This window comes from Armigeres subalbatus, chromosome 3, assembly GCF_024139115.2.
Source record: "Armigeres subalbatus isolate Guangzhou_Male chromosome 3, GZ_Asu_2, whole genome shotgun sequence".
Classification (NCBI taxonomy): Eukaryota; Metazoa; Arthropoda; class Insecta; order Diptera; family Culicidae; genus Armigeres; species Armigeres subalbatus.
In genome coordinates this window covers 399,336,871-399,364,394 of record NC_085141.1, presented here as the reverse complement: position 1 = coordinate 399,364,394, position 27,524 = coordinate 399,336,871, and the positions used below count along the sequence as shown (strand labels likewise).

The window sequence follows — 27,524 nt, the reverse complement described above, 5'->3', positions numbered from 1 at the left end:
ACTGTCTTGCCGTGCCATTGATTAGTCGTTTGCTGGCATTTTCTTTGTCATAAAGTGGCAACGTGCGCGCGGTGGCCGTGATTTATGGGCCTTCTGGGAATCCGTCCGGTTTCGTTGGAAATATACGCGCGAACAGATAAGCTGCCGAAATCATGAAATCGAATTATCTGCTATTGCTGGGAATGATTTATTGGTGTTGTGCGTTCGGAGCGAATGGGGGTAATTCAATTACGGTTAGGTTCATTCTAAGCTGCACTGACCTTGGTCGAATATTTGTAGCAGCAGTGCACAGAGAAACTGAAATTACACTCAATGCATCCTTCATGACTGAATATAAATACAATATGAGTAGACGGTTGATAAGACAGCAAAATGAAATATGGACATGATTGATATAAGAGATAAAAGATCAGACGACTGTATCAATATTTTGCACTTAAATATTTGAGGAGATCATTTTATGTTATTTATAAGAAGTGATCAATATCATGTGTCATTAGTTTGTTCTTATCCATAGCATATCTTGATATTTTAATGATACTTCGGTGCAAATTTTTGATATTGTTGCCTGTTCTTTTATCAAGTGCATATCATGTTTTGCTATTTTGTTCATGGATTCTGCCTGGGTTTTGATCATTTGATAGAAAAAGTATCTTAAGCTCTTTTTAGTGGAATATATTCAACCGTCTTAGACGAGTTTAGTACTTACCATTTAATTCCACTAAGTTTTGTTATCTTTGCAGATACGTACATATTTCGACCTCAACTGTGAGGTCGTTTTCAGTGTCTCGTACTTGACTCGACAAGTCGAAATACGAAATGTGAATATGATACGTATGCAAAGATAACAAAACTTATTGGAATTAAATGGAAAGTACTAAGATCGCCTTAGACGGTTGATCACTTGATTTTTTTTTCAAAAAAAGAATCGATCTAATGATCAATGCCCCTGTTATTAAAAATGTGTTCCATTCAACTATTAGTGTGAAATAACCTACGCGCACAACAGCTAAAAAAATAATCATCACCAACCTAAATATTTAAGTCATCATGATTTCAACTTGCATTTGCTTTCGAAAATGTGCTGCAGCAACCGAAGATGAAGACGACCCACTGGTGACGACCCTTTCGCCGGCGGAGGAATACCTGAAAAACCCGTACTGCTTTCGGTTCACCTGGCTGGGACCGAAGTACAATAAGGACAGCCCGTACAAGAACGTGTCCTGTGACAGCCTGATGAAGAAGGCCACCGGTATTCCGTGCTTCCATCCACTGGTGGTCACAAGTGAGTCCGAGTCCCCCTTGCTATTAGGGTTTTAATGACAGATTCATGTTCGGTTTCATCCTTGCAGATAATAGTAACGTGCCCGACACGGAGTACATGTGGCACGAGTACAGGGACAAGCCGGCACAAATTGCGTGTCGACTGGTGCGAGGCGAGGTTTGCGCTAGGTTCACCTATCGATACAATGGAGCAAGTAAGACGATTTTTGTGGTTGTGCCTAGTGTTGTGATGTTTTGAGCATGGCGGTTTAAGCAAATGTTATCTTGAGTGTTTATGCGATGACTCAAAATTCATTGACACTATAGTCTAAAATAGACGTAGGTATTATCTATAATGGTTTACAAGACAATGACATCGTACGACATCTCAATCACTGCATATATCTTTTTTTATTTCTAATTCAGACGAGGTAAATATGGGAATGAAAGTAACCGTACTTGTTGCCGTTAGCATCAATTTAAGGATCAGCTGCCGGAATCCAAACATTAGATCAGCTTTGCTGCGTCGCAGCATGCGTGAAATAATAAAAATGACAGTTTTACATTGCTTCCATATCGAGTGGGCGCCCTCGAAAACGCGAGTGAAATTAGTTTTGGATTCCGGGAGGCTTGTTCTTAAACAACTATTAAAAGCATTTAGTTTATTTAAACATTGAATTTATTTCATTGCACACAATGAAAAACACACATAATGAAATAAATGCATTGGGTGTCCATTAGAGTGATTCAAATTTTGACTTTTTCGCTCCCCTATGCTTAATCGATGGCATTTGCTATTTTAATAATTCTCCTAAATTTTTAGCTAGTTTGCTTGTAATTTGACTGATCACGAGTAGTTTGAAGTTTGTATGAAAATTAATATGAAACCAGTAACTTTTGTGGGAAACCGTTCTGCAACGTAGCCCATTAAGTTCTTAAAATATATGAATACATTGGCAAGATAGAAAATTTAGCACGGGAACCGATCGTTTTTGTTGCGAAACGATTTGACACTGAAAAGTTATTAATAAAATACTGAATCGTGGGAAATTCAATTTAACACGTAAAAGAATAACATCAATATCAATAATGAGTAATTTTGTTTTCTTTATAGCTTTACTTACAAAATTCAAAACGCTTCGCAACAACAACTGACTTTCAGTTTAGAAAGTGTTCTATGAAGTCGACACGATGATTATGTTCAATTAGTTCATGGGCCACTTCACGGCATATTTCCATAGTAATTTCTATACTAACTTCAAATGAGGCGTGCACATTCAAATTACATCCAAATTAACTAAAAAATTTCGAAGTCTATTAAAATGGTAAATACAGTCGTAGCATAGGGGAGCAAAAAAGTCAAAATTTGAATCACTTTAGTGTCCATGTTCAAATATAGTGGTCAGTATGTAATGTGTCAAATGGGTACACGGAATAACAGCAACTTTAAAACTCCTAGGTAAGTGAAATTGAATATCCCGGAGATACTGAAATAGCTGAACAAGAAAAATACGATCTTTTTAATCAATATGCTCTTCCTGTTATTCCACTTCATGTTGTAATCGCTAACATCGAACTAAAAAACCTCAAAGTTTTGGAATTGATATTGGGAAGTTGATTCTTGAGATTCTATTCATAAACGAGGCGGGGCCCATACAATGCAATGTTTGATGGCATTCTCCATTCTTGTGTCGTTCGTTGTACAGGAATGGCACCTAATCTAATGGTACTTCTATCTGCTATTTGTAGAGATGTAATGAGCATGATTGATGGAACCAAAACATCAGTCAAGCAACAAAATCAGAAAAAAATCAACAATTCTTTACATGAAAATCCATTTTAAATGTTCTAACACTAACCAAAAACTAAGAGCCGATCGCAGAATGCCTTCCTGGTTGGGCTTGTCAGACTCCAAAACATCAGTCAAGCAACAAAATCAGAAAATATTCAACAATGCTTTACATGAAAATCCATTTTACATGTTCTAACACTAACCAAAAATCAAGAGCCGATCTCAGAATGCCTTCCTGGCTGGGCTTGCCAGGCTCTAAACATCAGTCAGGCAACAAAATCAGAAAATGTTCAACAATGCTTTACATGAAAATCCTTTTCACATGTTCTAACACTAACCAAATGGCACGGCAAATGCTGGGTAAAGCGTACCATTGGTACTTCGCGTACCTGAAGGAATAAAATAGACCCCATCTCGCGATCCTTAGCCTCTTACCCAGCAACTCCTATCCCTACCTCCCCGCGGTGCTGGCCGGGATACGAGCAACCTTAGGGAAGATCGGGTAACCAACCCCGGTGGGAACTATGGTCGTATGCTGACAGGGAAGGGGGGGTTTGCTCCTCTCCAGAGGTGCAAATCTTATTGAGGGTCTGTTCTCCATGTCAGGATCGGCTCACAACAGCGTCTGTTCTCCATGTTAGGGGCGGCTGATCATCGTCCGAGTGCCAGCGAGGGACTCTAAGTGAAACTGTGCACCATGGTTCACCGGAAATAAGGAGGAATGGTCCTCCGGAAATTTAGGGGGTTTGGTGTCAGGCCCTGCAAGCCAGCCTTTAAAAAATCTTAAGCAACGAACAATCAAAAAGAGAGTACAGACCGGAACCATCGGCGAAGACCACTGCGACGAAAAGGGACTAGCGATTGGAAACTCGGTTCGTGGAACTGCAAATCTCTCAACTTCATCGGGAGCACACGCATACTCGCCGATGTGCTCAAGGACCGTGGATTCGGCATCGTAGCGCTGCAGGAGGTTTGTTGGAAGGGATCAATGGTGCGAACGTTTAGAGGTAATCATACCATCTATCAGAGCTGCGGCAACACACACGAGCTGGGAACAGCTTTCATAGTGATGGGCGACATGCAAAGGCGCGTGATCGGGTGGTGGCCGATCAACGAGAGAATGTGCAGGTTGAGGATCAAAGGCCGGTTCTTCAACTTCAGCATAATCAACGTCCATAGCCCACACTCCGGAAGCACTGATGATGATAAGGACGCATTCTACGCGCAGCTGGAACGTGAGTACGACAGCTGCCCAAGCCACGACGTCAAAATCATCATAGGAGATTTGAACGCTCAGGTTGGCCAAGAGGAGGAGTTTAGACCGACTATTGGAAAGTTCAGCGCTCACCGGCTGACGAACGTAAACGGCCTACGACTAATTGATTTCGCCGCCTCCAAGAATATGGCCATTCGCAGCACCTACTTCCAACACAGCCTCCCGTATCGGTACACCTGGAGATCACCACTGCAGACTGAATCACAAATCGACCACGTTCTGATTGATGGACGGCACTTCTCCGACATTATCGACGTCAGGACATATCGTGGCGCTAACATCGACTCTGACCACTATCTGGTGATGGTTAAACTGCGCCCAAAACTATCCGTCATAAACAATGTTCGGTACCGACGACCGCCGCGGTACGACATAGAGCGACTGAAGCAACTTGATGTCGCCACTGCATACGCGCAGCATCTCGAGGTAGCGTTACCGGAAGAGGGTGAGCTCGATGGGGCCCCTCTTGAGGACTGCTGGAGTACAGTCAAAGCTGCCATTAACGACGCAGCGGAGAACAACGTCGGGTATATGGGTCGAAGTCGACGGAACGATTGGTTCGACGAAGAGTGCAGACAGATTCTGGAGGAGAAGGACGCAGCGCGGGCGGTCGCGCTGCAGCAAGGTACCCGGCAGAACGTGGAACGTTATAGACGGAAGCGGAGACAGCAGACCCGCCTTTTTCAGGAGAAGAAACGCCGCCTGGAAGAAGCGGAGTGCGAGGAGATGGAACAGCTGTGCCGTTCTCAAGATACACGCAAGTTCTATCAGAAGCTCAACGCATCGTGCAAAGGCTTTGTGCCGCGAGCCGAAATGTGCCGGGATAAAGATGGGAGCATCTTGACGGACGAACGTGTGGTGATCGATAGGTGGAAGCAGCACTACGAGGAACATCTGAATGGCGCTGAGAGTACAGGCAGTGAAAGTCAAGGCAGCGGAGGAGATGACTACGTCAGTTCAGCGGACGATGGAAGCCAACCAGCCCCCACCTTGAGGGAAGTTAAGGATGTCATTCAACAGCTAAAGACCAATAAAGCAGCTGGTAAGGATGGTATCGGAGCTGAGCTCATCAAGATGGGCCGGAAAAGCTGGCCACTTGCCTGCACAAACTGATAGTCAGAATCTGGGAAACCGAACAGCTACCGGAGGAGTGGAAGGAAGGGGTTATATGCCCCATCTACAAGAAAGGCGACAAACTGGAGTGTGAGAACTTTCGAGCGATCACCATCCTTAATGCCGCCTACAAAGTGATATCCCAGATCATCTTCCGTCGTCTGTCACCATTAGTGAACGAGTTCGTGGGAAGTTATCAAGCCGGCTTCGTTGACGGCCGCTCGACAACGGACCAGATCTTTACTGTACGGCAAATTCTGAAAAATGCCGTGAATATCAGGTCCCAACGCACCATCTGTTCATTGATTTCAAGGCGGCATACGACAGTATAGACCGCGTAGAGCTATGGAAAATTATGGACGAGAACAGCTTCCCTGGGAAGCTTACCAGACTGATCAAAGCAACGGTGGAAGGTGTGCAAAACTGTGTGAAGATTTCGGGCGAACACTCCAGTTCGTTCGAATCACGCCGGGGACTAAGACAAGGTGACGGACTTTCGTGCCTGTTGTTCAACATTGCGCTAGAAGGTGTCATGCGGAGAGCCGGGTGTAACAGCCGGGGTACGATTTTCAACAGATCCAGTCAATTTATTTGCTTCGCGGATGACATGGACATTGTCGGCCGAAGATTTGCAAAGGTGGCAGAACTGTACACCCGCCTGAAACGTGAAGCAACAAAAGTTGGACTGGTGGTGAATGCGTCAAAGACAAAGTACATGCTTGTGGGGCGGAACCGAGCGCGACAGGGCCCGCCTGGGAAGCAGTGTTACGATAGACGGGGATACCTTCGAGGTGGTCGAGGAATTCGTCTACCTCGGATCCTTGCTAACGGCTGACAACAACGTTAGTCGTGAAATACGAAGGCGCATCATCTGTGGAAGTCGGGCCTACTACGGGCTCCAGAAGAAACTGCGGTCGAAAAAGATTCGCCACCGCACCAAATGTGTCATGTACAAGACGTTAATAAGACCGGTAGTCCTCTACGGACATGAAACATGGACAATGCTCGAGGAGGACTTGCAAGCACTCGAAGTATTCGAGAGACGGGTGCTAAGGACCATCTTTGGCGGTGTGCAAGAAGACGGTGTGTGGCGGCGAAGAATGAACCATGAGCTCGCCCAACTCTACGGCGAACCCAGTATCCAGAAGGTAGCTAAAACCGGAAGGGTACGATGGGCAGGACATGTTGCAAGAATGCTGGACAGCAACCCTGCAAAGATGGTGTTCGCTTCCGATCCGGCAGGTACGAGACGGCGTGGAGCGCAGCGAGCGAGATGGGCAGACCAGGTGCAGAACGACTTGGCGAGCGTGGGGCGTATCCGAGGATGGAGAGATGCGGCCTCGAACCGTGTATTGTGGCGTCAAATTGTTGATTCAGTGTTATCTGTTTAGATGTTAACTAAATAAATGAAATGAACACTAACCAAAAATCAAGAGCCGATCTCAGAATGCCTTCCTAGTTGGGCTTGTCAGACTCCAAGATGTAGATGTATGTATCGTCTTGAAGTGTTTTGATAACTGGGTATTTCGTCGTGAATTAATTTCTATTCAAAAGGATTTGGGGACAGCAGGGACTATGTCCAAGGGCTTGACGATCCCGCCCCAGGCCAACTGCGAGTTGTGGTGCCTGCCTGGGATGTGGTGGAGTTTGACAGTGAGCTCTGTTAAACTTCTATAAACCTATATTACCAAGGAGGCTCCATCAAAGTGACCGTGTACCGCTCAAAGCACACAAGCTCAAGTCCTGGTGTTAAGTGTGACCCAAAACAGACGACGGCCCTCCGACGAGACAGGAGGTTTGCGCAGGCGGCCTGCCAATCATTACGAACGACATAAGAGCTACAGTGCACTCTCCATAACTCGATGTTCTGTAACTCGATATTTTCCCTTACTCGATAAAATTCAAAGTTTCTTCAATCTAACATACTGCGTTCCCTCCGTAAGTCGACATCTCGAAGAAATTCTTCAATATAGAAGTCGAAATAATTTTCCAATGCATTTTCACCTCGCTAACTCGATGTTGTCAGAAACGGTTCACATGCACCATATACACCGTGTCGGGCCATTTGGCAGAATAGTTGAAAATAAAGATTGTGAATAGTGAAATGTGAGTAATGAGAAGTGAGAAGTTGGAGTGAGAAATTTAAAGTGAGAAGTGGAAAGTGAGAATGGAAAAAGGGAAAAGGAAAGGGAGAATTTGAAAGTGAGAAGTATGAAGTAAGAATTGAGAATCGAGAAGTGAGAAGTGAATATTGAGCAGTGAGAAGTGAGAAGTGAAAAGAGAGAAATGAGAAATAAGAAAATTCGAAGCGAGAAGTGAAAAGCAAGAAGAAAACAATAGTAAGATGTAAGTAATAAGAAGTGGGGATTGGAATGTGAAAAGTGCTAAGTGAACTTGTTTCCTTCTATTTTCTCGTTTTGCTTTTTCTTTCCCTTATTTTTTTCTATTTACCCTCTTCCTTCTACTTTCTTTCGCTTTCTTTCTTCTTTCTCCTTCTTTCTTCCTTAGAAAGAGGTGAGAGGTAAAAAGTAAGTAGTGAGAAATGGGAATTGAGAATGAGAAGAGAGAAATGAGGTAACTGAGAAATAAGAAATTTAAAGTGAGGAGTGAGAAATGAAAAATGAAAGTGAGAAATGAGAAGTGAGAAGTAAGAAATGAGAAATGAGACCGAGGAGTGAGAAGCAAGAAGTCGAATGTTACTGGTGAGGAGTGTGATGTGGGGAATTAATCCTTATTCTTTCCAATTTTCTTCATTCCTCAATTTTGCTCCATTTTTCTTCTTCTTTGACCTATTTTCTTTCTTCTTCTTTATACTATCTTTTCTACTTCCTCCCTTCTTCCTTTACCCTTTTCCTTTTTTCTTCTTTTTTCGTCCCCCTTCTTTTTACTTTCTTCCGTTTTCATCCTTTTTCTTCCTATTTTTCTAACTTTTTCCTTTTTCTTATTATTTTCTAATCTTTTCTTCTTTCTTCTTCTTTATGTCTTATAAGCCACCACTCACTTCACATTTCTCAACATTTCGCTTATTACCTATCAATTATAATTCCTCACTTATCACCTCTTGCTTCTATTTTCTTTACTACTCACTTCCTACTTCTAACTTCGCAACTATCGCATCTCACTTCTCACAAAGATTTTAAAGTACAAGATAGTCCACTATAGAATATCACATACATGCTACTAGCGATCAACTTTTATTGACGGCAGCGCAAACTGGTGGTAAAAAGTCGGACCATTGCAGTAAAAATGATCAAGTTAGCTCTGATTTGTAACAAGTGGTGTGTCTGTCGTTTCGAGGTGTGTGAGATTTTCGCGTTTTTTATTCCGTGCAATAAATATATGTATTGACAAACCAAGAACATGTTTGAATATGCGCTAAGCATCACAACCACCCATCACCCACCGGAAATGATGCAGCCACACCACACACAGTTCCGCTATTCACCACCAGTTGCTGGATCACGGAAAACTGGGCGGCCATTGGGGGGTGGCGTAGAAGACGCCATGATGAGCGAAAAGCTTGGAGGGAAAATTATCGACAATCGACAGCCTAATTCGATAGACGTGAGCGATTAAGCAATAAAGTTAAAAAACCAGATTGAAAATTATAAGAAAAGTTTGTGATACAGTGGAAGCGACGAAGTGGAAAAACCATCCAGGTAAAAAAGCCCTCGACCAGAACTCAAACCCCTCCCTAAGTAAAACGGTACTTACTACCACCTTTCCCCAATGTGCTCGCAGGACCCCTCTTTTCTTTGTGAGTTCAACGTCGGAGCTGCCCGTGATTGTTCCGGTTGAAACAGCCAGATAACGTGACCAGTTGCCGTCTCGACATTACGTACCAGGATCGGAAAGCTGCCCCGAAAGCGGTCCGAACGTCCAATAAGGATCAGCCCCGGCATAACGTCCCCCAATTGTCCGTGGATGCCGCCATTTTATTCGGAGCTTCGCGACGCCGTCAATTTCGTCCGCGGCGGAGCTCGGCGGAGGAGGACAGGCGGCTGAGCATCGCCGTGGAGTCGGAAGCAGTACGGAGGCGAACGTAGGAAGAACGGCCTAGAGGTCAGCGCACCGGAGAAGGGGCCCCGCCAACAGGAGAAGAATAGTGAGAAGGGGAAGAAGGTAGGAGATAGCCGAATAAGGAAGTGGGAGAAGTGAAGGTACCTGGGTGCTGAATAAAGTGGGTGAAGTTGCTAACGGTATTCAAGTGTTTTCTTGGTCGCGAAGAGTCAAGCGCGTATGCCGACCCTGAGGTTATGAGGAGGGGAGTCTCATGTGTGCCGAAGTGAGGGCTGCCCCATTAGTTACAGATTATTGATTGTTATTGAAACGTTACTGCTTCCTCATGAACTCAATTCAACAGTAATGTTTTCCAGGTAGTTTGCGTTCAAGAACAAGGCGTTTTATCACAACTTGATGGTACTGCTCCTCCGATTTGGATTTGTTCCTACTTGTTAGAAGGATCAAAATGAAGACACAAAGACGGAAGTGACAAGTAAAAAAAATGGGAGAAAGCCTTTGACTCTAATGCTGTCGTTTACCCGGTTTCTCCCGCAGCTGTGGAAGATACAAATTTCGTGAAGTGAAACGGTGGTATGATCTGCAGAAGTCAAGACGAAGAGCCAAGCGTGAGGATTTCTCGACGTATGTTTACTCCAAGTATACATTAATAGCCTTTGTCACCTCTGGGATATTCCAGTACAGATGTCAGGACCTTAGACGCAACTGGACTTATTTACTTTTTTTTGCTACGATTTGGTAACTTGTTACCCTAGTAAGACTCCCATACAAGGATCGGGTCTGTGAGACTCCGGAAAATAAACTTACACACTAAATTTTTTTTACCGGGATCTCAGCAAAATGTTGAACTTTTACCGAGAATCGCACAGCCGTGCCCCAGCAAACATGTTTTTTGCCGAGATTTCTGTCAAAATTGCTGATAATCAGCAAATAATTTGCCGAAAATCAGCTAACAAACGCTATTTTTGCCGGAATATCAGTTATTTATTATGCTGGCGCACGGCTGTGCGGATTTTTGCCGAGCTGCAGAAATAAAAACTGAGTGTGTAGGCACCCAACAATGAAAGTTGTCTTCCTTTCTCGGTAACTGACTCTTAGCTACATACCTTTCCTTCCTCATGCATGCTTATCAATCAATGTGCCACAGCAGATCCCGAACAGACGCATCGGGAGCTTCCTGTCCTTTTCTAATTATTGTAATGTATGAATAAATATGTATGAAAGATTATTCTGCTGTGTTTGTAATATTCAAACTAGGATAAAGTGCCCAATAGTGGACCCCCAACCAATAGTGGACCCTCCGGCCATTTTTGCATTATTCAGCACAATGTAAACATTTTGCTATGAAATTCCATCGGGAGAACCTACCTTACAGTCCTATAATTTGATTACACGCATTGGAAATGCTATGGAAAGTAAAAATAAATGATTTCTTACAATTCTATAAAAAATAAACACGAGAGTGTCCATTATAGGAATATTTCGGGGGGTCCATAATAGGGAAGAAGAACGTCCCGAAACGGAACATAAAAATCAAATGAAGTGTCGACTATAGGGAAGCAAATTCCTATTATGGACCCCCAGGGGGTCTACTATAGGGCCAATTCAGTCAGACTTTAAAATGATAATTTCAACGAATAACGTCGTGTATTTGAGTGTTTTATGTATGTATCGTGAAGAGGAGATGCAGAACTTGGTATTAGATGTCAAGCAGAATTAATATGTTGAAAATGTCTACACCTTATGACAAAAAGAGCAAAATTTCGCTACTAGGGGGTCCACTATTGGGCATTTTACCCTATCTTGAAGATGGCCATTAACGTCTTCTGTTGGTCCACCTATGCTTTAAATATTTGATTTGTTATATGTCTATCCGAAACATCTGAAAACGGATCGTGGAGTAGTAACTCCATAAGCAAACCGAAAGGCTTTTACGGGAAATTTTATGTTCGCTAGTTCCAAACAGTGTTGGGAAATGAGTGAGCATGGTTCGTTCCATCCTCACTCACTCACTCATATGAGTTGAACCAGTTCTACTCACGCGTGAGTACTCACAGGTATGGTGAGCACTCACGCGTGAGTAAACTCACGCCTGAGTGAGTAAAACTACTCATTCGATTTTTTTGGTGAGTAAGTGAGGAAATAGGTGTATTAAAAAATATACTGTAAGGTTAGCAATAATTGAAAATGCGAATTTCCTAAGTCAATTGAAGATCATTAAATATACGTGTACAGGTTTGTGTTGAGGAGCGTGTTTGTGTTTAGGTGTGTGCTTGAGTTTAGTTGCGTGTTTATGTTTTGGGTGCGTGTTTGTGTTTAGTTGCGTGTTTGTATTCTGGTGCGTGTTTGTGTTTCGGGTGCGTGTTTCTATTTAGGTTTGTGTTTGTATTTAGATGCGTGTTTGTGTTTAGTTGTGTGTTTATGTTTTGGGTGCGTGTTTGTACTTAGGTGCGTGTTTGCGTTTAGGTGCGTGTTTGTATTTTGGTGCGTGCTTGTCTTTAGTTGCGTGTTTATGTTTTGGGTGCGTGTTTGTATTTAGGTGCGTGTTTGTGTTAAGTTGCATTTTTATGTTTTGGGTGCGCGTTTGTATTTTGGTGCGTGTTTGTGTTTATGTTTTGGGTGTGTGTTTGTGTTGAGTTGTGTGTTTAAGTTTTAGGTGCGTGTTTGTGATTAGTTGCGTGTTTGTATTTAGGTGCGTGTTTGTGTTTTTGGATGCGTGTTTGTGTTTTAGGTGCGTGTTTGTATTTAGATGCGTGTTTGTGTTTATATGCGTGTTCATGTTTTGGGTGCGTGTTTGTGTTTAGATGCGTGTTTGTATTTAGGTGCGTGTTTGTGTTTAGTTGCGTGTTTGTATTTAGTTGTGTGTTTATGTTTTGGGTGCGTGTTTGTGCTTAGGTGCGTGTTTGTGTTTAGGTGCGTGTTTTTATTTTAGTGCGTGTTTGTATTTAGGTGCGTGCTTGTCTTTAGTTGTGTGTTTATGTTTTGGGTGCGTGTTTGTGTTCAGTTGCATGTTTATGTTTAGTTGCGTGTTCATGTTTTTGGTGCGTGTTTGTGTTTAGTTGCGTGTTTGTATTTTGGTGTGTGTGTTTGTGTTTGGGGTGCGTAGACTACGAACTAGAAGGGACATGCGTTATAGTCAAAGCCTTCAATATTATTTAAATTTTCCAATAAATTTCTGTACCACCAGACGTGGTTCGATCATGTAGTTCAAGCACAGACAAACAGACATAACACTCGACAAATTTCCATCGTTCACTGATTTACTGGTCAATTCAAATAATCATTAGTTGGCCAATCGATCACTCGTGGCGTGTGCATCGAATTAACTCTATTTTGACGTTTGCTCACTACCGCTACCTAGTTCGTGATTAGCCCAGCAAGCTGAAGTCAACAGATGTCGTTAGTGTTTGAACGACGATGGATTTGATGAATGAATGTTCAATGTATTTTTTTTGTCTGTGGTTCAAGTTTTACTCATTTTTTCAGAAGCTGAGTTTTAAAATGTGATTGTATATCCAATTGTTTTTACTCTAAAATGTTGTATATCAAGTATTTTATTAAATGAATATTCATTATAAATGAGTCAAATTCGAACTAAATGATCGTATCATACCGTAAGCATATTATTATTTTATACCTGTTTGTGCAGTGCTGCATGAGAACTAAAGATGCCGGCTTTTACTGTTTAGCACTTTTGCAAACAAGACCAAAATCGTTTTCAAAGCTGGCTAAATTGAACAGTATGGAGCGTCCACACATTACGTAACGCTTAAGGGGGGGAGGGGGCTTTGTCGAAGTGTGACGATCCATACAAAATTTCCAGATGTTTCATAAAAAAAGTATGACATAGGGGGGAGGGGGGTTTGAAAATGCCCAATTTTTGCGTTACGTAATTAATGGATTTTCCCTTTAATATGTTAATTCTAAAAATATGAGATTTGTATATTTTTTAGTTTTGTCAATGTATTTTCGTATAACGATATGTATATGTATTTCGATTCTTAATTGAGCTTTTCTACAGTATTTTCGAATAGTAGAAAATCGGTTATTTATTATTTTTACGGTATAGGGGTTTAAAAATATGGCTAAAAGTAAATATAATAAATAAAGATAATACTTCAAACCACCTTATATAATGAATAAAATTGTTGTAAACAACAAATAAATGCCTTTATTTAGTAATCGTTTCGTTCTTAATACCATGCTCCTATATCAATAACATTCGCATCAATTTATGAATTCATGGAACGGTAACCTCGTATAATATTTTTTATATATTCATTCAGGATTGATACGGGGACCTTGAAATATTTTCAACGCCGGCCAAAACCAGATCCGCGTCATTTACGCGGCATGAACTTAAATCCGCACGACCTAGAACTGTATTAGTGTCAAATACACGTGAGATGTAATTTTTTATCACTAAAATTGTGACTATTTTCACTATATTCACGATTTTTAATACCATCAGATATGTATAGTAGATTAACAATATAGTTCACTTCGTGAATCTCTCAACATTACGCAACGGACAGCATCTTGCGTCTCAAAAGCGAAAGTCAAGGGGTGCATTAATCGAAAAATTACACAAATTTAACAGTTGTCAACTATTTGAATTACATTTTTCAAAACTTTATTTCCAAACTCAGAAATCAAAACACGATTTCTAGCATATTAGGATTACCACTCCTTGAATTCGTTCCTTGCATCCAAATTAGTAACAAAGAATTTTTGAGATTTTTTCAGCAGTGCTTAAAACGACACAAATTAACCCAAAATTGTTCAATTTGCAAATGTTATTGATATAAGAGCCTACCTATCTACCTACCTACCTACAACTACCTTATTTCGACATGGTCTATTGCATATTACATCATACGTTGAGACACCTCTCGGAATGTCTCTTTACTACTTTGCTTACCTTTTGTGACACCATAGCGCCATAATGGACTATATTGGTAATTTAGTATTCTTGATACCATTCTAATTTGCCGCTCTATGCACACTTGTACCAAAATGAAGTGGAATGAATCTGAACAAATCGCCATTAGTATGACAACCCTTCGCTTTGAAGATATGGTGACTGTTTTGCATGTTCTTTATATTATTGTTATTAATTTTTTTAGTTAAAATTTAATGCCTAAGCCATCTTTTCCCCTACAACAATAAATTATGTAATTTGTCTAGATTATGAATTGAAAGACAAACTTGCATAGAGCTTAAGCAATATAATAAACATTCAAGCGCACGTGCATAAACACATACGCGCACAAACAAACACACACACGGCATTAATATAATTACACACGAGCGCAAACACAAACACACATGCACGCACAAACAAACATACCCAAACACGCGCACACATAAACACACACGCGCACACACAAACACACCCACACACAAACACACGCAAACTCAAACCTATGCACACACGCACAAACAAGCACACGCATATGCACAAAAACACGCGCACACAACCATCATCTATAATCGTCAATTGGTATTAACCACAATGAGTCTCGGGGTCTTCTATTAAAAATCGTCTTTGAAGTGAATATATCGCTGTACGAAAAAGGCAAACATATATAAACATTGATTTCATACGTAAATTATATCTCAACATTAACTTCAACACATTTATTCTCAATTATCCATAATTTCTTTCAAGATCCATAATTTTATTTATTTAATTTTCACCCGAAGCTAAAGCCGCGCCATATGCGCAAAATCCGCGCAGTCGTAACAATCCTGCACTACATTTCGAAATTTATTATTATGCAATTAATTAACATGTTGATAGTAATTCCCAATATATTAGAAATTTCTTATTCGTATAATTTGACAAATTCTTTAATTTTTTTTTTAAATTCATGCCACACATTTTTACGTACTTCTTGACAACTACCAGAATTGGCCAAAACTTGACATCTACATTGTGGAAGAAACAAAAACTAATCTTATTGGATTACTCATATGAGCAAAAATTCCTCACTCGTGAGTGAGCAAAACCACGTTTGCTCACTTGTGAGTACTCACAGGTCGTGAGTAACTCACGCGTGAGTACTCACGGAAAAAATGAGCAATGAGTGAGGAATTTTTACTCATATGAGTGAGTTTCTCAACACTGGTTCCAAATGTCCTCATTGGGCAACAAACTTTTAAAGCATGTCGGGTTAAAGCCTGTTAGTTGGGAAGAGAGACCCAGACTGCCGTAATCTGGCAAAGTATATTCGCCATTTTCCAAAAATGATGTTAATGAGTAGTACTCATCGTACTCTTTAACAGAAAAATGGAAAACATGTATGTTGTAAAACGGCGCATACGTCACTTTTCCAGATTACGGCAGCAGAATACTCACGGTGGCTCGGGCTGATGTTAAGAGTGACATGACGTTTAATATTTTGTTTTGTTGACATATTTTTGGAAGCTACGTTGCGCTTCTACGCGTTGATATAGAAGCAATGATGCGCCTCCACGCGTTGCTGTGAATAGATAGTTAGACCGCCATCCGTTGGAGCGCTTTCGTCGCGTTCGCCTGTTTTTAGCAAGAGTGGGCTATATTGTTAATATATAATATTTGCTTCTCAACACCCACTACTCATTTCTCACTTCCCACTACTCGCTGCTCATTTTCTTACTTTACACATATCACTATTGAATACTCATTTCCATTTCTTAGTACTCATTTCTCACTACCCTGAACTCACATCAAACATCTCATTTCTCACTTCTCAGTTCTCAATTTCAATTCGGGACCGCTTTGCGATTTGGGCGTAACTTATTTTGTAAACAAACATTGGAAGGTGAATTCCTGCTAAAACAAGCATTTCATGAGGAAACCACGGTATGAATCCGGCAGATTAAGCTTTCCTCTACCAGATAAGGGAATTAGTTTAGGATGAAAACGCTTGCGTTCTCCGGAATCCATGAAGCAATGCTTGTTTACAAAATCAGTCCCGAATTGTTCAATTTGAACATATCTTTTCTCTCAATTTTAACTATTCGGCCAAACGACATTCGGCCAAATGACCGGTCAACTTCGACGTCGCGGCGGTGTAGGAAATTTACTGGACAGGACAGAAAGTGTGGGAAATCGGGCAACGAGCTGGGAATCGGCTTCATAGTGCTGTGCAATATGCGCTAACATGTGTTTGGGTGGCAGCCAATTAGCGCAAGGATATGCGAGCTGAGGTTTGAAGGCCGTTTCTTCAACTATAGCATCATCAACGTGCACTGCCCACACGAAGGGAGACCCGAAAGAAGGGTTCTATACAGAGCTTGAGCAAACATACGATGGATGCCTACTGCGGGGCGTCAAAATCGTTATCGTCAACATGAACGCTCACGTAGGAGGGGAGGAAATGTACAGATCGGTAATCGGACCGGACACTCTGCATACCGTATCGAATTACAACGGCTAACAATGCATAAACTTCGCCGCCTTCCGCGGAATGGTAATCCGAAGCACCGAAAACCAAATCAACCACATTCTAATCGACGGTAAATTCTTCTGACCACTACCTCGTTGCAGTATGCCTGCGCTCAAAACTCTCGACAGTGTACAACACGCGTCGAAGTCGAACTCCGCGGCTTAAGATTGAGCGGCTACAAAACAAGACTGTAGCCTAGCCCAAGACTACACGCAGCAGCTGGAAGTGGCACTCCCAACGGAAGAGCAGCTAGGTGCGGCTTCTCTTGAAGGTGGCTGAAAAGATATTCGATCTGCCTTTGGAAGCACCGCAACCGCTGTACTAGGCACGGTGTCCCCGGATCAAAGAAAACGGGCGATAAGCTGGATTGTGGCAACTATCGTGCACATTGCTGAACGCCACCGTACTCTCCCAAATTGTATGCCGTCATTTAACACCAACTGCAAGAGAGTTCGTGGAGCAGTACCAGGTGGGATTCATGGGCGAATGCTCTATCACAGACCAGGTGTTCGTCGTACTTCAGATACTCCACATTTCTTCAAAGCGGCATATGATACAATCGCTCGGGACCAGCTATGGCAGCACGAATGCACGAACACGAATTTCAGGATAAACTGATACGGTTGATCAAGGCGACGATGGATCGGGTGATGTGCGTAGTTCGAGTTTCAGGGGCATTCTCGAGTCCCTTCGAATCGCGCAGAGAGTTACGGCAAGGTGATGGTCTTTCGTGCCTGTTATTTAACATCGCTTTAGAGGGAGTAATACGAAGGGCAGGGATTGACACGAGTGGTACGACTTTCACGAAGTCTGTTCAGTTATTTGGTTTCGCCAATGACATTGAAATTATGGCACGTAACTTTGAGAAGATAGAGGAAGCCTACATCAGACTAAAAAGGGAAGCTAAACAGATTGGACCATCAACACGTCGAAAACGAAGTACATGATAGGAAGAGGGTCAAGAGAAGACAATATAAGCCATCCACCGCATCGGTGGTGGCGAAATCGAGGTGGTTGATGAACTCGTGTACTAGGGCTCACTGGTGACCTCTGACAACGAAATTCTGAGACGTATCATGGCAGGAAATCGTACGTACTTTGGACTTCGCAAAACGCTCCGATCGAATAGAGTTCACCCTCGTACGAAACTGAATATCTACAAGATGCTCATTAGACCGGTAGTCCTTGACGGATACGAAACCTGGACAATGCTCGTGGTGGACCAACGCATACTTGGAGTTTTCAAGAGCAAAGTGTTCCATACTATTTATGGTGGGGTGCAGATGGAAGACGGTACATGGAGGAGGCGAATGAACCACGAGTTGCAACCTAAAAAGCCTTCCATCACACCGCAAAAATAGGAAAACTATGGTGGGCCGGGCACGTTGCCAGAATGTCGGACAATAACCCGGTGAAAATGGTTCTCAACAACAATCCGACGGGCACAAAAAGACGAGGTGCGCAGCGAGCAAGGTGGATCGATCAGGTGGAAGACGTTTTGCGGACCCTCCGCAGATTGCGTGATGGTGCAGTCATGGACTGAGCTGAATGGAGAAGACTTTTAGGCACTGTAAAGGCCACCTCGGCCTTAGTCTGAAATAAAAAAATAAATTCATTCGTTATTTATGGTTTTACAGGTGGGTTATTGGGCCTGCTCAAACCTCTTGTCTCGTCGGAGGGCCTTCGTGTCAGGTCTGTGGGCCCCTTCTAACTTGAGCGGCACATCGTCGCTTTGGTGGAGCCTGCTTTCGGATACATGAAACTTTTTTTTATAGAAGTTTAATAGAGCTCACTGTCAAACCCCACCACATCCTAGGCAGGTTGAATCGCAATTGGCCTGAGGGAGGAATCGTCAAACCCTTGGACTCAGTCCCTATCGCCCCAAAGGAAGTCTAGATGACTATCAAAAACTTGTACCGCATATACTGCCTATGATCGCATATCAGTCCCATCTTTGCTGGATTTACTATTCATATGGGACGAATATGCGATCATAGACAGTATACATGTACATTCTATTCTTCAGCGCTACGCCATCAAGGTCCACGTCCACGAAGCTAACAGGGCAACATCTGTGATGGCACATATCGCACGACCTTCCTTCTGCCAAACTCCCGTATGAAGGGGGAGGGAAGAATATCAGTGTGGAAGCTGATATATCTCCACTATATCTCCGCTCGCTTTCAAATCGACTTCTATAAAAACATTCTTCATGCCTGCCGTATCCTAACGGAACTATCAATTCTATACTTTCGCCTCTAATTCTATCATGAACATGTACGTTAGAGTGATTCAAATTTTGACTTTTTTGCCCCCCGATGCTTAAATGACTGCATTTGCCATTTTAATAATCCTCCTAAATTTTTAGCAATGTTGGATGTAAATTGACTGTGCACACGTCATTTGAAGTTTGTATGGAAATTACTGTGAAAACTGACCCTTATGGGGAAGACCGTTCCGTGAGGTGGCCCATGTACTATTTGAATATAATCAACACATTGCCTACACAGAATACTTCTCAAGCTGGAAGGCAGTTGTTGTATGGCGAAGCGATTTCTCGTTAGGAAGCAAAGTTATGAAGAAAACAAAAATGCTCATTATTGATATTGATGTTATTCTTTTACGTGTTAAATTGAATTTCCACGATTCAGTATTTCCTAATAACTTTTCTTGTGGATCTCAAATCGTTTCGCAACGAGGACGGCCTGTTTCGTAAAATTTCTCATGTTGCCGATGTACTCATATGTTTTAGAGCTTAAAGGGAAGCGTTGAGAACGATTTTCCATCAAAGATACTGTTTTCATAGCAATTTTCATACAAACTTCAAAACCGTGCGTGCTCACTCAATTTACTTCCATATTAGCTAAAAATTTAGGTGGGTTAATAAAAAGGCAAATGGAATCGTTTAAGCATGGGGGAGCAAAAAAGTCAAAATTTGAATCACTCTAATGTACGTCTAAGTTTGGAAGATGATATTAGCATTTCCATATCATTGTAAATCGTTTAACTTCACGTAGAAGTAATACACTCAAATAATTAATTAGTACAATTATCCTGTTGACCAATTTACTTACTTACTTATGGATCCTGTACACCTCCGGTGGTGCAAAGGGCGACTTCAAACATCTCCATCCTGAGCGTTGCTTTAACATGTTGCCAGGTTAGATTTCGGCCGACTTCTTTATTGAGGCTTCGCCGCCATGAACCTCTGGGTCTGCCTCTGCTGCGATGCCCAGCTGAATTTCCAGTCTAGTGCTTGCTTACAGATTTGCTTCGCCTCTACGTAGAGTGTGGCTGACCCAGCCCCACTTCCGATCCCGAATTTCTGTTGCTATCGGCCTCTGATGACAACGACGATGGAGCTCGTTGTTTGAGATCCAGTTGTGAGGCCACCAGGCCCGAATTATATACCGCAGGCATCTGTTAATGAACACCTGCACACGCATAGAAAGCTCGTTTGGTTGATCTTACAAAACTGTTTGTTGATTTCAACCCAGCAGGTTTAGTTAACCGTTGTGTGACCGGCAAAAAAACACCCTTAACAGGCCGGCAGGGTACCCGGGTACCCACGAAACTAAAATGCTTATATCTCTGGAAATTTACAACCGATTTCAACAATTTTGGGCTTATTCGATTCAGAATCTTCTCTTCTGTTACCAGGGTGAGCCGATCCGGTCAATCCGATTCCTGAAAATCCGGATTTCCAGTGAACATGTCCTGCATAAATGATACTGATCGTGGATTTTGATAGCTAATCAGCTATACGGGTATCAAACTTCAGAATTTTCATCAGTAGATTGATTCTTATCGATTTGGGTCCATCAGAAGTGCAGATTTTCGATTGGCCATTCCAGAACAGGTTCCTCGAGGGGTCATAGGTGGCCATGAACATTGTTCAATGGAACATCAACAATATGGGTATCAAACTTCATGAAATTAACTCTTGCGTATGTCCTTAATGATCCTAGGTTCACCAGACAAGTTGACTCAGGAGTGGCCATTCTGGAACAGGTTCCCCAGGTTCTGGGTGTCAAACTTTTTGAAATTGTCTCAAGCGTTTATTTCTGATCTATTTGGGTTCATCAAACAAGTTCACCCCGGATCTCCAATTCCGGAATAGGTTCCCTGAGGAGTCAAGAATGTTCATTAACATTTTCATAGCTCATTGTTTTAAATCAATTTATCTAGCAAATGTAAGTGCAAAATAAATGCAAGGACCACTCATTGACGCCGGGTGACCAACAGGAGACCCACCATAAGATTTCGAACACTCGGAGATATGATCGATTCCAGAAATTCTTCTAAACAGATGTGACTTTTCATAAACCGTTTGTTTTAACATTATCATATCAAAACCAATACATGCACTACTCTTCGATCCTAGGTGGCCTCTATCTGATACTACGAAAGTTTGTTCTAGAAATTTGCGACTTTTCTTATAAACAATCCGTTGTAAAGTAATTTCCAGGGCCATTAATTGACTCCAGGTGGACACTAAGTTATCCTTGGAAGCTCTGAATCATCCGAGCAGGGATTAATTCTTGAAATTCGTCATTTGTTGTGAGAGCAAAATTAATGCAAGGGCTACCTGGTGGTCCCCAAATGGTGCTCCAGAAGTGCAGAGGCATCCAAAGCAGTGGTCAATTATTGCAGTTCGTTCTAGAAACTTTCGAAAATCGTTTGTAATAGCAGTATAGAAGCAGAGTCTTTGCTCGCGCTTAGAAGCATAGGGTAGGGGCGTAACTGTATTGATCGATTTCTCTTCATCGATTTTATGTTTACTTCACGTAGAAGATGCAATAATCCTTCATTACAACCATGAGCTCGTCGAAGATAAATCGATCAAAACAGTTACGCCCTTATGATTCTAGGCGCGAGATTGCGAATATCATTAATTGTTCCCGAGTTGCCACCAAGAAGTCCTCCTGAAATACCGGAATTCCCGAAGCAATTTCTTACATTTTGTTTTCAACAGTTGCGTAATCGTGAATAATTTTCTTGTAACAAAGTAAAAAAAGAAGGAGAAGAGAGCGGGCTTGGTAGTCATAAGGCTACTGCTTTTGCCTCATACGCAGGAAGTCGTGGGTTTAATCCAAAGTCCATTCCATTCTCCTACTTTGTATCTTTCTTTATATTTATCTCTAGCAATCGCTAGAACTGGAAATGGACTTCCATACCATTTCCATTTCTTTTCCTATACCTTCAACTTCAACCGAATGCGAATGCCGGAAAAAAGAATAGCAAAAACAATATTCACCTGAGATCCGGATAGAGGCTAGCGACTTCGTGCTGCACTTCCACTGCTGCACGCGGTGGAATCGGACCTGGGCACCCTAAACGTTTATGAAAACTGGAGGAACATCACCCAAGATTGACAATTATGGAGCTCTACAATACGTCAGTCAAAGGTTGTTTAGAGCTTCTAGTGGAGTGTCTTCACTTGTCATAAGACGATTTAGAACTATCCCATTTTATTCCACCACTTGAAGTGAACGAACGATTTATTGAAAGTCGCAGTATTATTGGATGTATTGTGGCTGTTTAGATTGCATCAATTATGCTCTCACATTTCTCAACAAGCGATATCTAAAACTCACAACTTTCTAGGACGACTTAAAATTGGCACATCTTCGAAAGTTCCGAAGCTTCCAGATGTTCACCTAACGGCCACTTGGTGTCAATGGATGATGCTCGAATTGATTTTGATCGCACACAACTACAAAAAAAAGTCGCAGCTTAGGGCGAGTTTCTAGAATTGATTAACTTTTCGGTTATTCCTGAGCTGGAGCACCACTTAGTGGCCTCCCGGGGTCAACATTTGGTTCTTGAAATGATATTGCTCTCATTTTGATGCATGCAAACTACTTTTGTGAAACAGTACGGTTTATGAGGATGAATTTAAAATTTGGCCCTTTTCTCAGAATGTTCCGGAGTTCCTGGAGGACCATTTAGCGGAGTTTTGCTCTCACATTCATAACAAAACCACTGTATTCAAGAACGATATTCAAGAATTTGTCTTTACTATGGGTGTTCCGGACATTCAGCGCCAGATGACCAATGGTGGTCAATGAGTTGGTCATGCAATGATTTTACTCTCACAATGCTACAAAAATTAATAGTTTTTAGGATTTCCAGAATTGGCATTACGCCAACAATAGATTTATATATCAAAATATAATCTTCTACGGTGTTAGGCCATTTGGCCGAATGCCGTTTGGCCGAACGCCATTTGGCCGAGTAGTTCAAAAAATTACCTTAGTTTACGAGTGGTCCTTCTCCCTATTTCCTTCTTCTTGCTTCCTTCCTTCCTCCTTATTCCCTCTTCCTTCTTTCTTCTTTCTTCTTTTTTCCGTCCTCTACCTTCTTCTTCTTTCTTCCTTCTTTCCTCTTCCTTCTTCCTTCTTTCTTCCTTCTTTCTTCTTCCTTCTTCCCTCTTCCTTCCTCCTTCGTGCTTATTCCTTCTTCCTTGGTTTTTGTATTTTTCTTCTTTCTTTTTCCTTTTTCCTTCTTACTTTTTTCTTCTAACTTCTTTATTCTTCATTCTTCAATTTTTCTTCTTCCTTCTTCCTTCCTCCATCTTCCTTCTTCTTTCTCCCTTTTCCCTTCCTTCTTCCTTCTTCTTTCTTCCTTCTTTCTGCTTCCTTCTTCCTTCTTCCTTCTTCCTTCTTCCTTCTTCCTTCTTCCTGCTTCCTTCTTCCTTCTTCCTTTTTCTTTCTTTCTTCTTCCTTCTCACTACTCACTTCGTAAGGAAACGTATTTCAACTATTCGGCCAAACGGCCAAATGGCGTTCGACCAAATGACCCTTTCGGCCAAATGGCATTCGGCCAAACTGCATTTGGCTAAGTGGCCCTAAACCTCTTCTACACCTGGTCATTTCTCCTGATGTTCCAGAATTTTCTAAAACCACTTAGTGGCCATCCGGGATGAATGAGTAGTCCTTGTATTGATTTTGTTCGCTCGTTGCTACAACACTAAAATTCTAAAAAGTCTCAGTTTTCTAGGATAAATTTTCAGAATCGGCAAATTCTACGGATGTTTCGGAGCTTTCAGTGGTCCACCTAGTTGCCTTCTGGTGTCAGAAGGTAGTCCTTGCAATGATTTGGCTCTCAACACACGGATTACAAAAAATAACTGCAGCTTTTTTTTTCATTTATATTTATTTTATTGAAAAGTATTTATGGCCACTTAACACCCTACGGGGTTTTGTCCTACAATGGAGACTATAAAGTCAGCACGTCTGGTGGCTTTCAAACAATCAGAAACACACTGCTGAGGCAATTTCAAGAAGTTTGATACCCATATTGTTGAGGTTCCATTGGGAAATGTCCATGGCCACCTATGACCCCTCGAGGAACCTGTTCTGGAATGGCCAATTGAAGATCTGCACGTCTGATGAACCCAAATCAATAAAAATCAACCTGTTGATGAAATATCAAGAAGTTTGATACCCATATTGCTATTTACATATCGAAATCTACGATCAGTATCTATGCAGGACATGTCCCTAGAAATCCGGATTTCCCGGTGATCCGAGGGTCAGGCCCGGTCCAATCCTAGAACAGCATGATAAAGGACAAAATTTGGAATCGAATGAGTCTAAAATGGTTGAAAACGGTTAAAAATTGCCCAAGATATAAGCATTTTAGTTTCTGTGGGTACCTGGTACCCTGCCGGCCATTTAAAGGGTAAAAATGTCGGAGCCCCTCCCACCACCCCTCCTTAATCAAAAATTTAGTTAACCCGTACAATCGATTTTGGCCGTCATTATTGTGGATATGACAGAATTTCAACCTCCTACTATGAAAATTCATTTAGATAAAAATTCATTTAGATATCGCGAATTGAATTCCAAAAAGGTACCCGGGTACTCAACCGGCCACATTAAGGGTTAATCAACAAATATGGTTTGTTATATCAAACATCATATTTTGTTAGATCATCCATGTTGTTAGTAAATTCAACAAAATGTTTTGTTGAAAGTCACCATGTTTTTTTAAACGTGTTTGTAAAATTTAGAGTGTGACATTGTACTGAAGTATTATTTTCACTAGTGAGGAAAAATATATTTGAAACACTTATTGAATATAAATGTATCATGTATCATCTTTTCAAAGAAGTACAGTTTCAATCTTATATCACTTTATTTCCTATTTATAACATACGTGTCAACTGCTGAAACGAATACAATTTTTTGCCATTGCTTTTTTTTTTGATGGGATGAGCATAGGAGCTATGAGATGAAATTCAGTAGCTGTAACCCTATTTGACAAGCTATTTTTTTTTGCTTAAAAGCAAAAGTCGCGTCGTATGTTTTTGAAAAGATCTTAAAACACATTTTTAAGAAGTTTCCTTGAAATGATGGTCCCATAGAACAATAATGAATATAACAATTTTCGATTTACAAAGAATTCAGCTAAAGATTTTAGTGACTATTATTTGATTTTTAATTCACACTTCAGTTTATCCATATAGCAATGCGATTTCAGCTCGTGGCCATTCGCGACTCTCTAGAACTTCATCCTTTTCTTTTTCTAACTTAACACCCTTCGAACCTTACTTTTACAAAAGGCCAAAGCAAAGGTAAGCCACCACAATGAACTTCTAAGAACTTCATGCAGAAAATGTTTTGTTATCGTCGATAGTAATGCATTGAAGAAGTTTCCAAGGATAAAAAAGTAGTTTCCGCTGATGTCTATTAAGACTTCTCCTTCTGAAAACCTGCTGTAGTTCTGTAATTGGGTTCTGACGGCATTCCCTTGGATCACATTTTAATCCAGACTGTTCTTTTTACACTTCGTAAATGTCGTTTGATACACGACAATCAGTACTCTGCAAGTTCTTCTTCTTCTATGGATCTACATTCCAACTGGAGAACGGTGCACAAGTATTTAGTGAAGATTAGGGGACACATTTCAACAGTATTCGCCATTTTACTATGCTCAAACACGCCAACTAGTCGAATATCTGCTGCAATCAGTTGTACTAAAAATTCCATTCCATCCACAGTCGAAAACATCACGTACATGTGCGCTAAGATGAACGTGGACAACGAGTCGTCAACGGCGTCTACGTGCTACACCGAGGACCGAAGTGGGCGCGAGATTGAGGTGTGCGTTTGCGAGTCCGCCGCCGGGAGAACACCCTGCAACCGAAGCAGCACCATCCTAACCCACCTGGGTCAACCGGTCGTCCTTATTGCTCTGGCTCTACTGCAACTGCTGACTCTGCGTGCTCTGTTCCACTATCATCAGTGAATAAATTTGTAAGGAATATGGCTTCCTATAAAAATGACGTCAATTATCTAATTTAATCAGCCATTAGCATAAATTAGCATAAACTACGAGCGAAGACACTTTTCCTCCCGGATCCAGCCATCGTTGCCCTCCCCACCACCATCAACTCATCTTCGTCTGATGAAAGCTTAATAACGATGTCACTATAAAAGATCGCTTTCTTAGCTCGGTGTCGACGACATCTACGTCGTTGTTGGAGCTTTCAGATTAAATTTACATTCCCCGCGAACCCCCCGCTCCTAATCTGCAAATCTGCGTACCCTGGCAACCACCGATGCGTCCCCTCCGCGCCAGTGCACATTGTGTTTGATTAAATTTAATTTGCCAAATTTAATTAAACAGATCCCTCGATGTCGTCGCTGCCTTGACGGTGCTATATCGTCGTATAAATATAACTACCGGTTGCAAGATTGCAAACTTTCACGTCTCCCCCTAATTTCGTGCAAATTATCCGGTGCTCGCGCACGTACGCGATGGATGGTCGGGGGGTAGTTGGCCCCATCACTGTGTTCCTATAGTTGCCTCGTCTGTGTGATGTCTATTAATTCGTACGCAACTTAAACGATCCATTTCGGAGGGTGAATTAAGTGACAATAGAGGCATATGGGAGTGAGAGAAGTTGAAAATTGAAATGTTGGTATTGAAAATTCTAGTCCTGAGGAGAATGCGTAAGTCGTGTTAACAATTTGGCTTAAAGATAGTTGGTGATAATATTTCTCAAATTCAATGAAAATTTTTAGAAAAAATATTTAAGCTCTTTTAGCAGGGTGGCCAGTGAATTTCGAATTTCAAATTCCCGGTCATTTCCCGGTTTTCTCCCGTTATTTTGGAAATTTCCCGAAAAAATATGTATATAACTATTAGAAAAAAAAATCAAGATCCCACGAATTTATAAATATTAAAAATAAAAAAGAATTTCCACATAAACAATTATTACTGCAACTGCAAAATAAAAGTAGAAGAGTGATTTTTGCTAGCCTAATAATACTATTTAGACATTTAGACATTGCGACATTGCATATTTAAGATTATCACATATGCTATGCGAAGAACGTAAAATCCCTGCATTAAGCAACGAATAAAACAAATCATGCTCAGACCGCATCGTGCTTTCGTGCTGTGCGGTTCTTTCTCTCTTTGCGGAAGGAAGTTTTTAATACTACCCGAAACTATTTTAATTTCAACGGTGCTTCTTAGCGCTATTTGTACCCACTGATCCCGTTACGATCTTTGCAAGGACCCGTGCCTTTGTTTTACGTTGGACCCGTTTGCGTAAGTAAAATTCTGACAAGCGATGGTAATCTTGCAAGGACACACCGTTCTGTAGGAAAAA

General features: G+C 41.5%; 1 protein-coding gene across 2 annotated transcripts; it reads left to right on the top strand.

The window, feature by feature from the left end:
- Positions 1-27,233, top strand: LOC134224029 (uncharacterized). Of its 2 annotated transcripts, none has more exons than XM_062703270.1 (4): positions 1-219; positions 984-1,285; positions 1,353-1,478; positions 25,905-27,233. In XM_062703270.1, the coding sequence occupies exons 2-4, from the start codon at positions 1,051-1,053 to the stop codon at positions 26,150-26,152; spliced, it is 609 nt and encodes a 202-aa protein (XP_062559254.1). In that variant the 5' UTR covers positions 1-219; positions 984-1,050; the 3' UTR covers positions 26,153-27,233. The 2 variants fall into 2 exon arrangements, with proteins under 2 accessions (XP_062559254.1, XP_062559253.1); XM_062703269.1 differs by having other exon boundaries at positions 1,091-1,285; positions 25,905-27,208.
- The last annotated feature ends 291 nt before the right edge of the window (positions 27,234-27,524 follow it).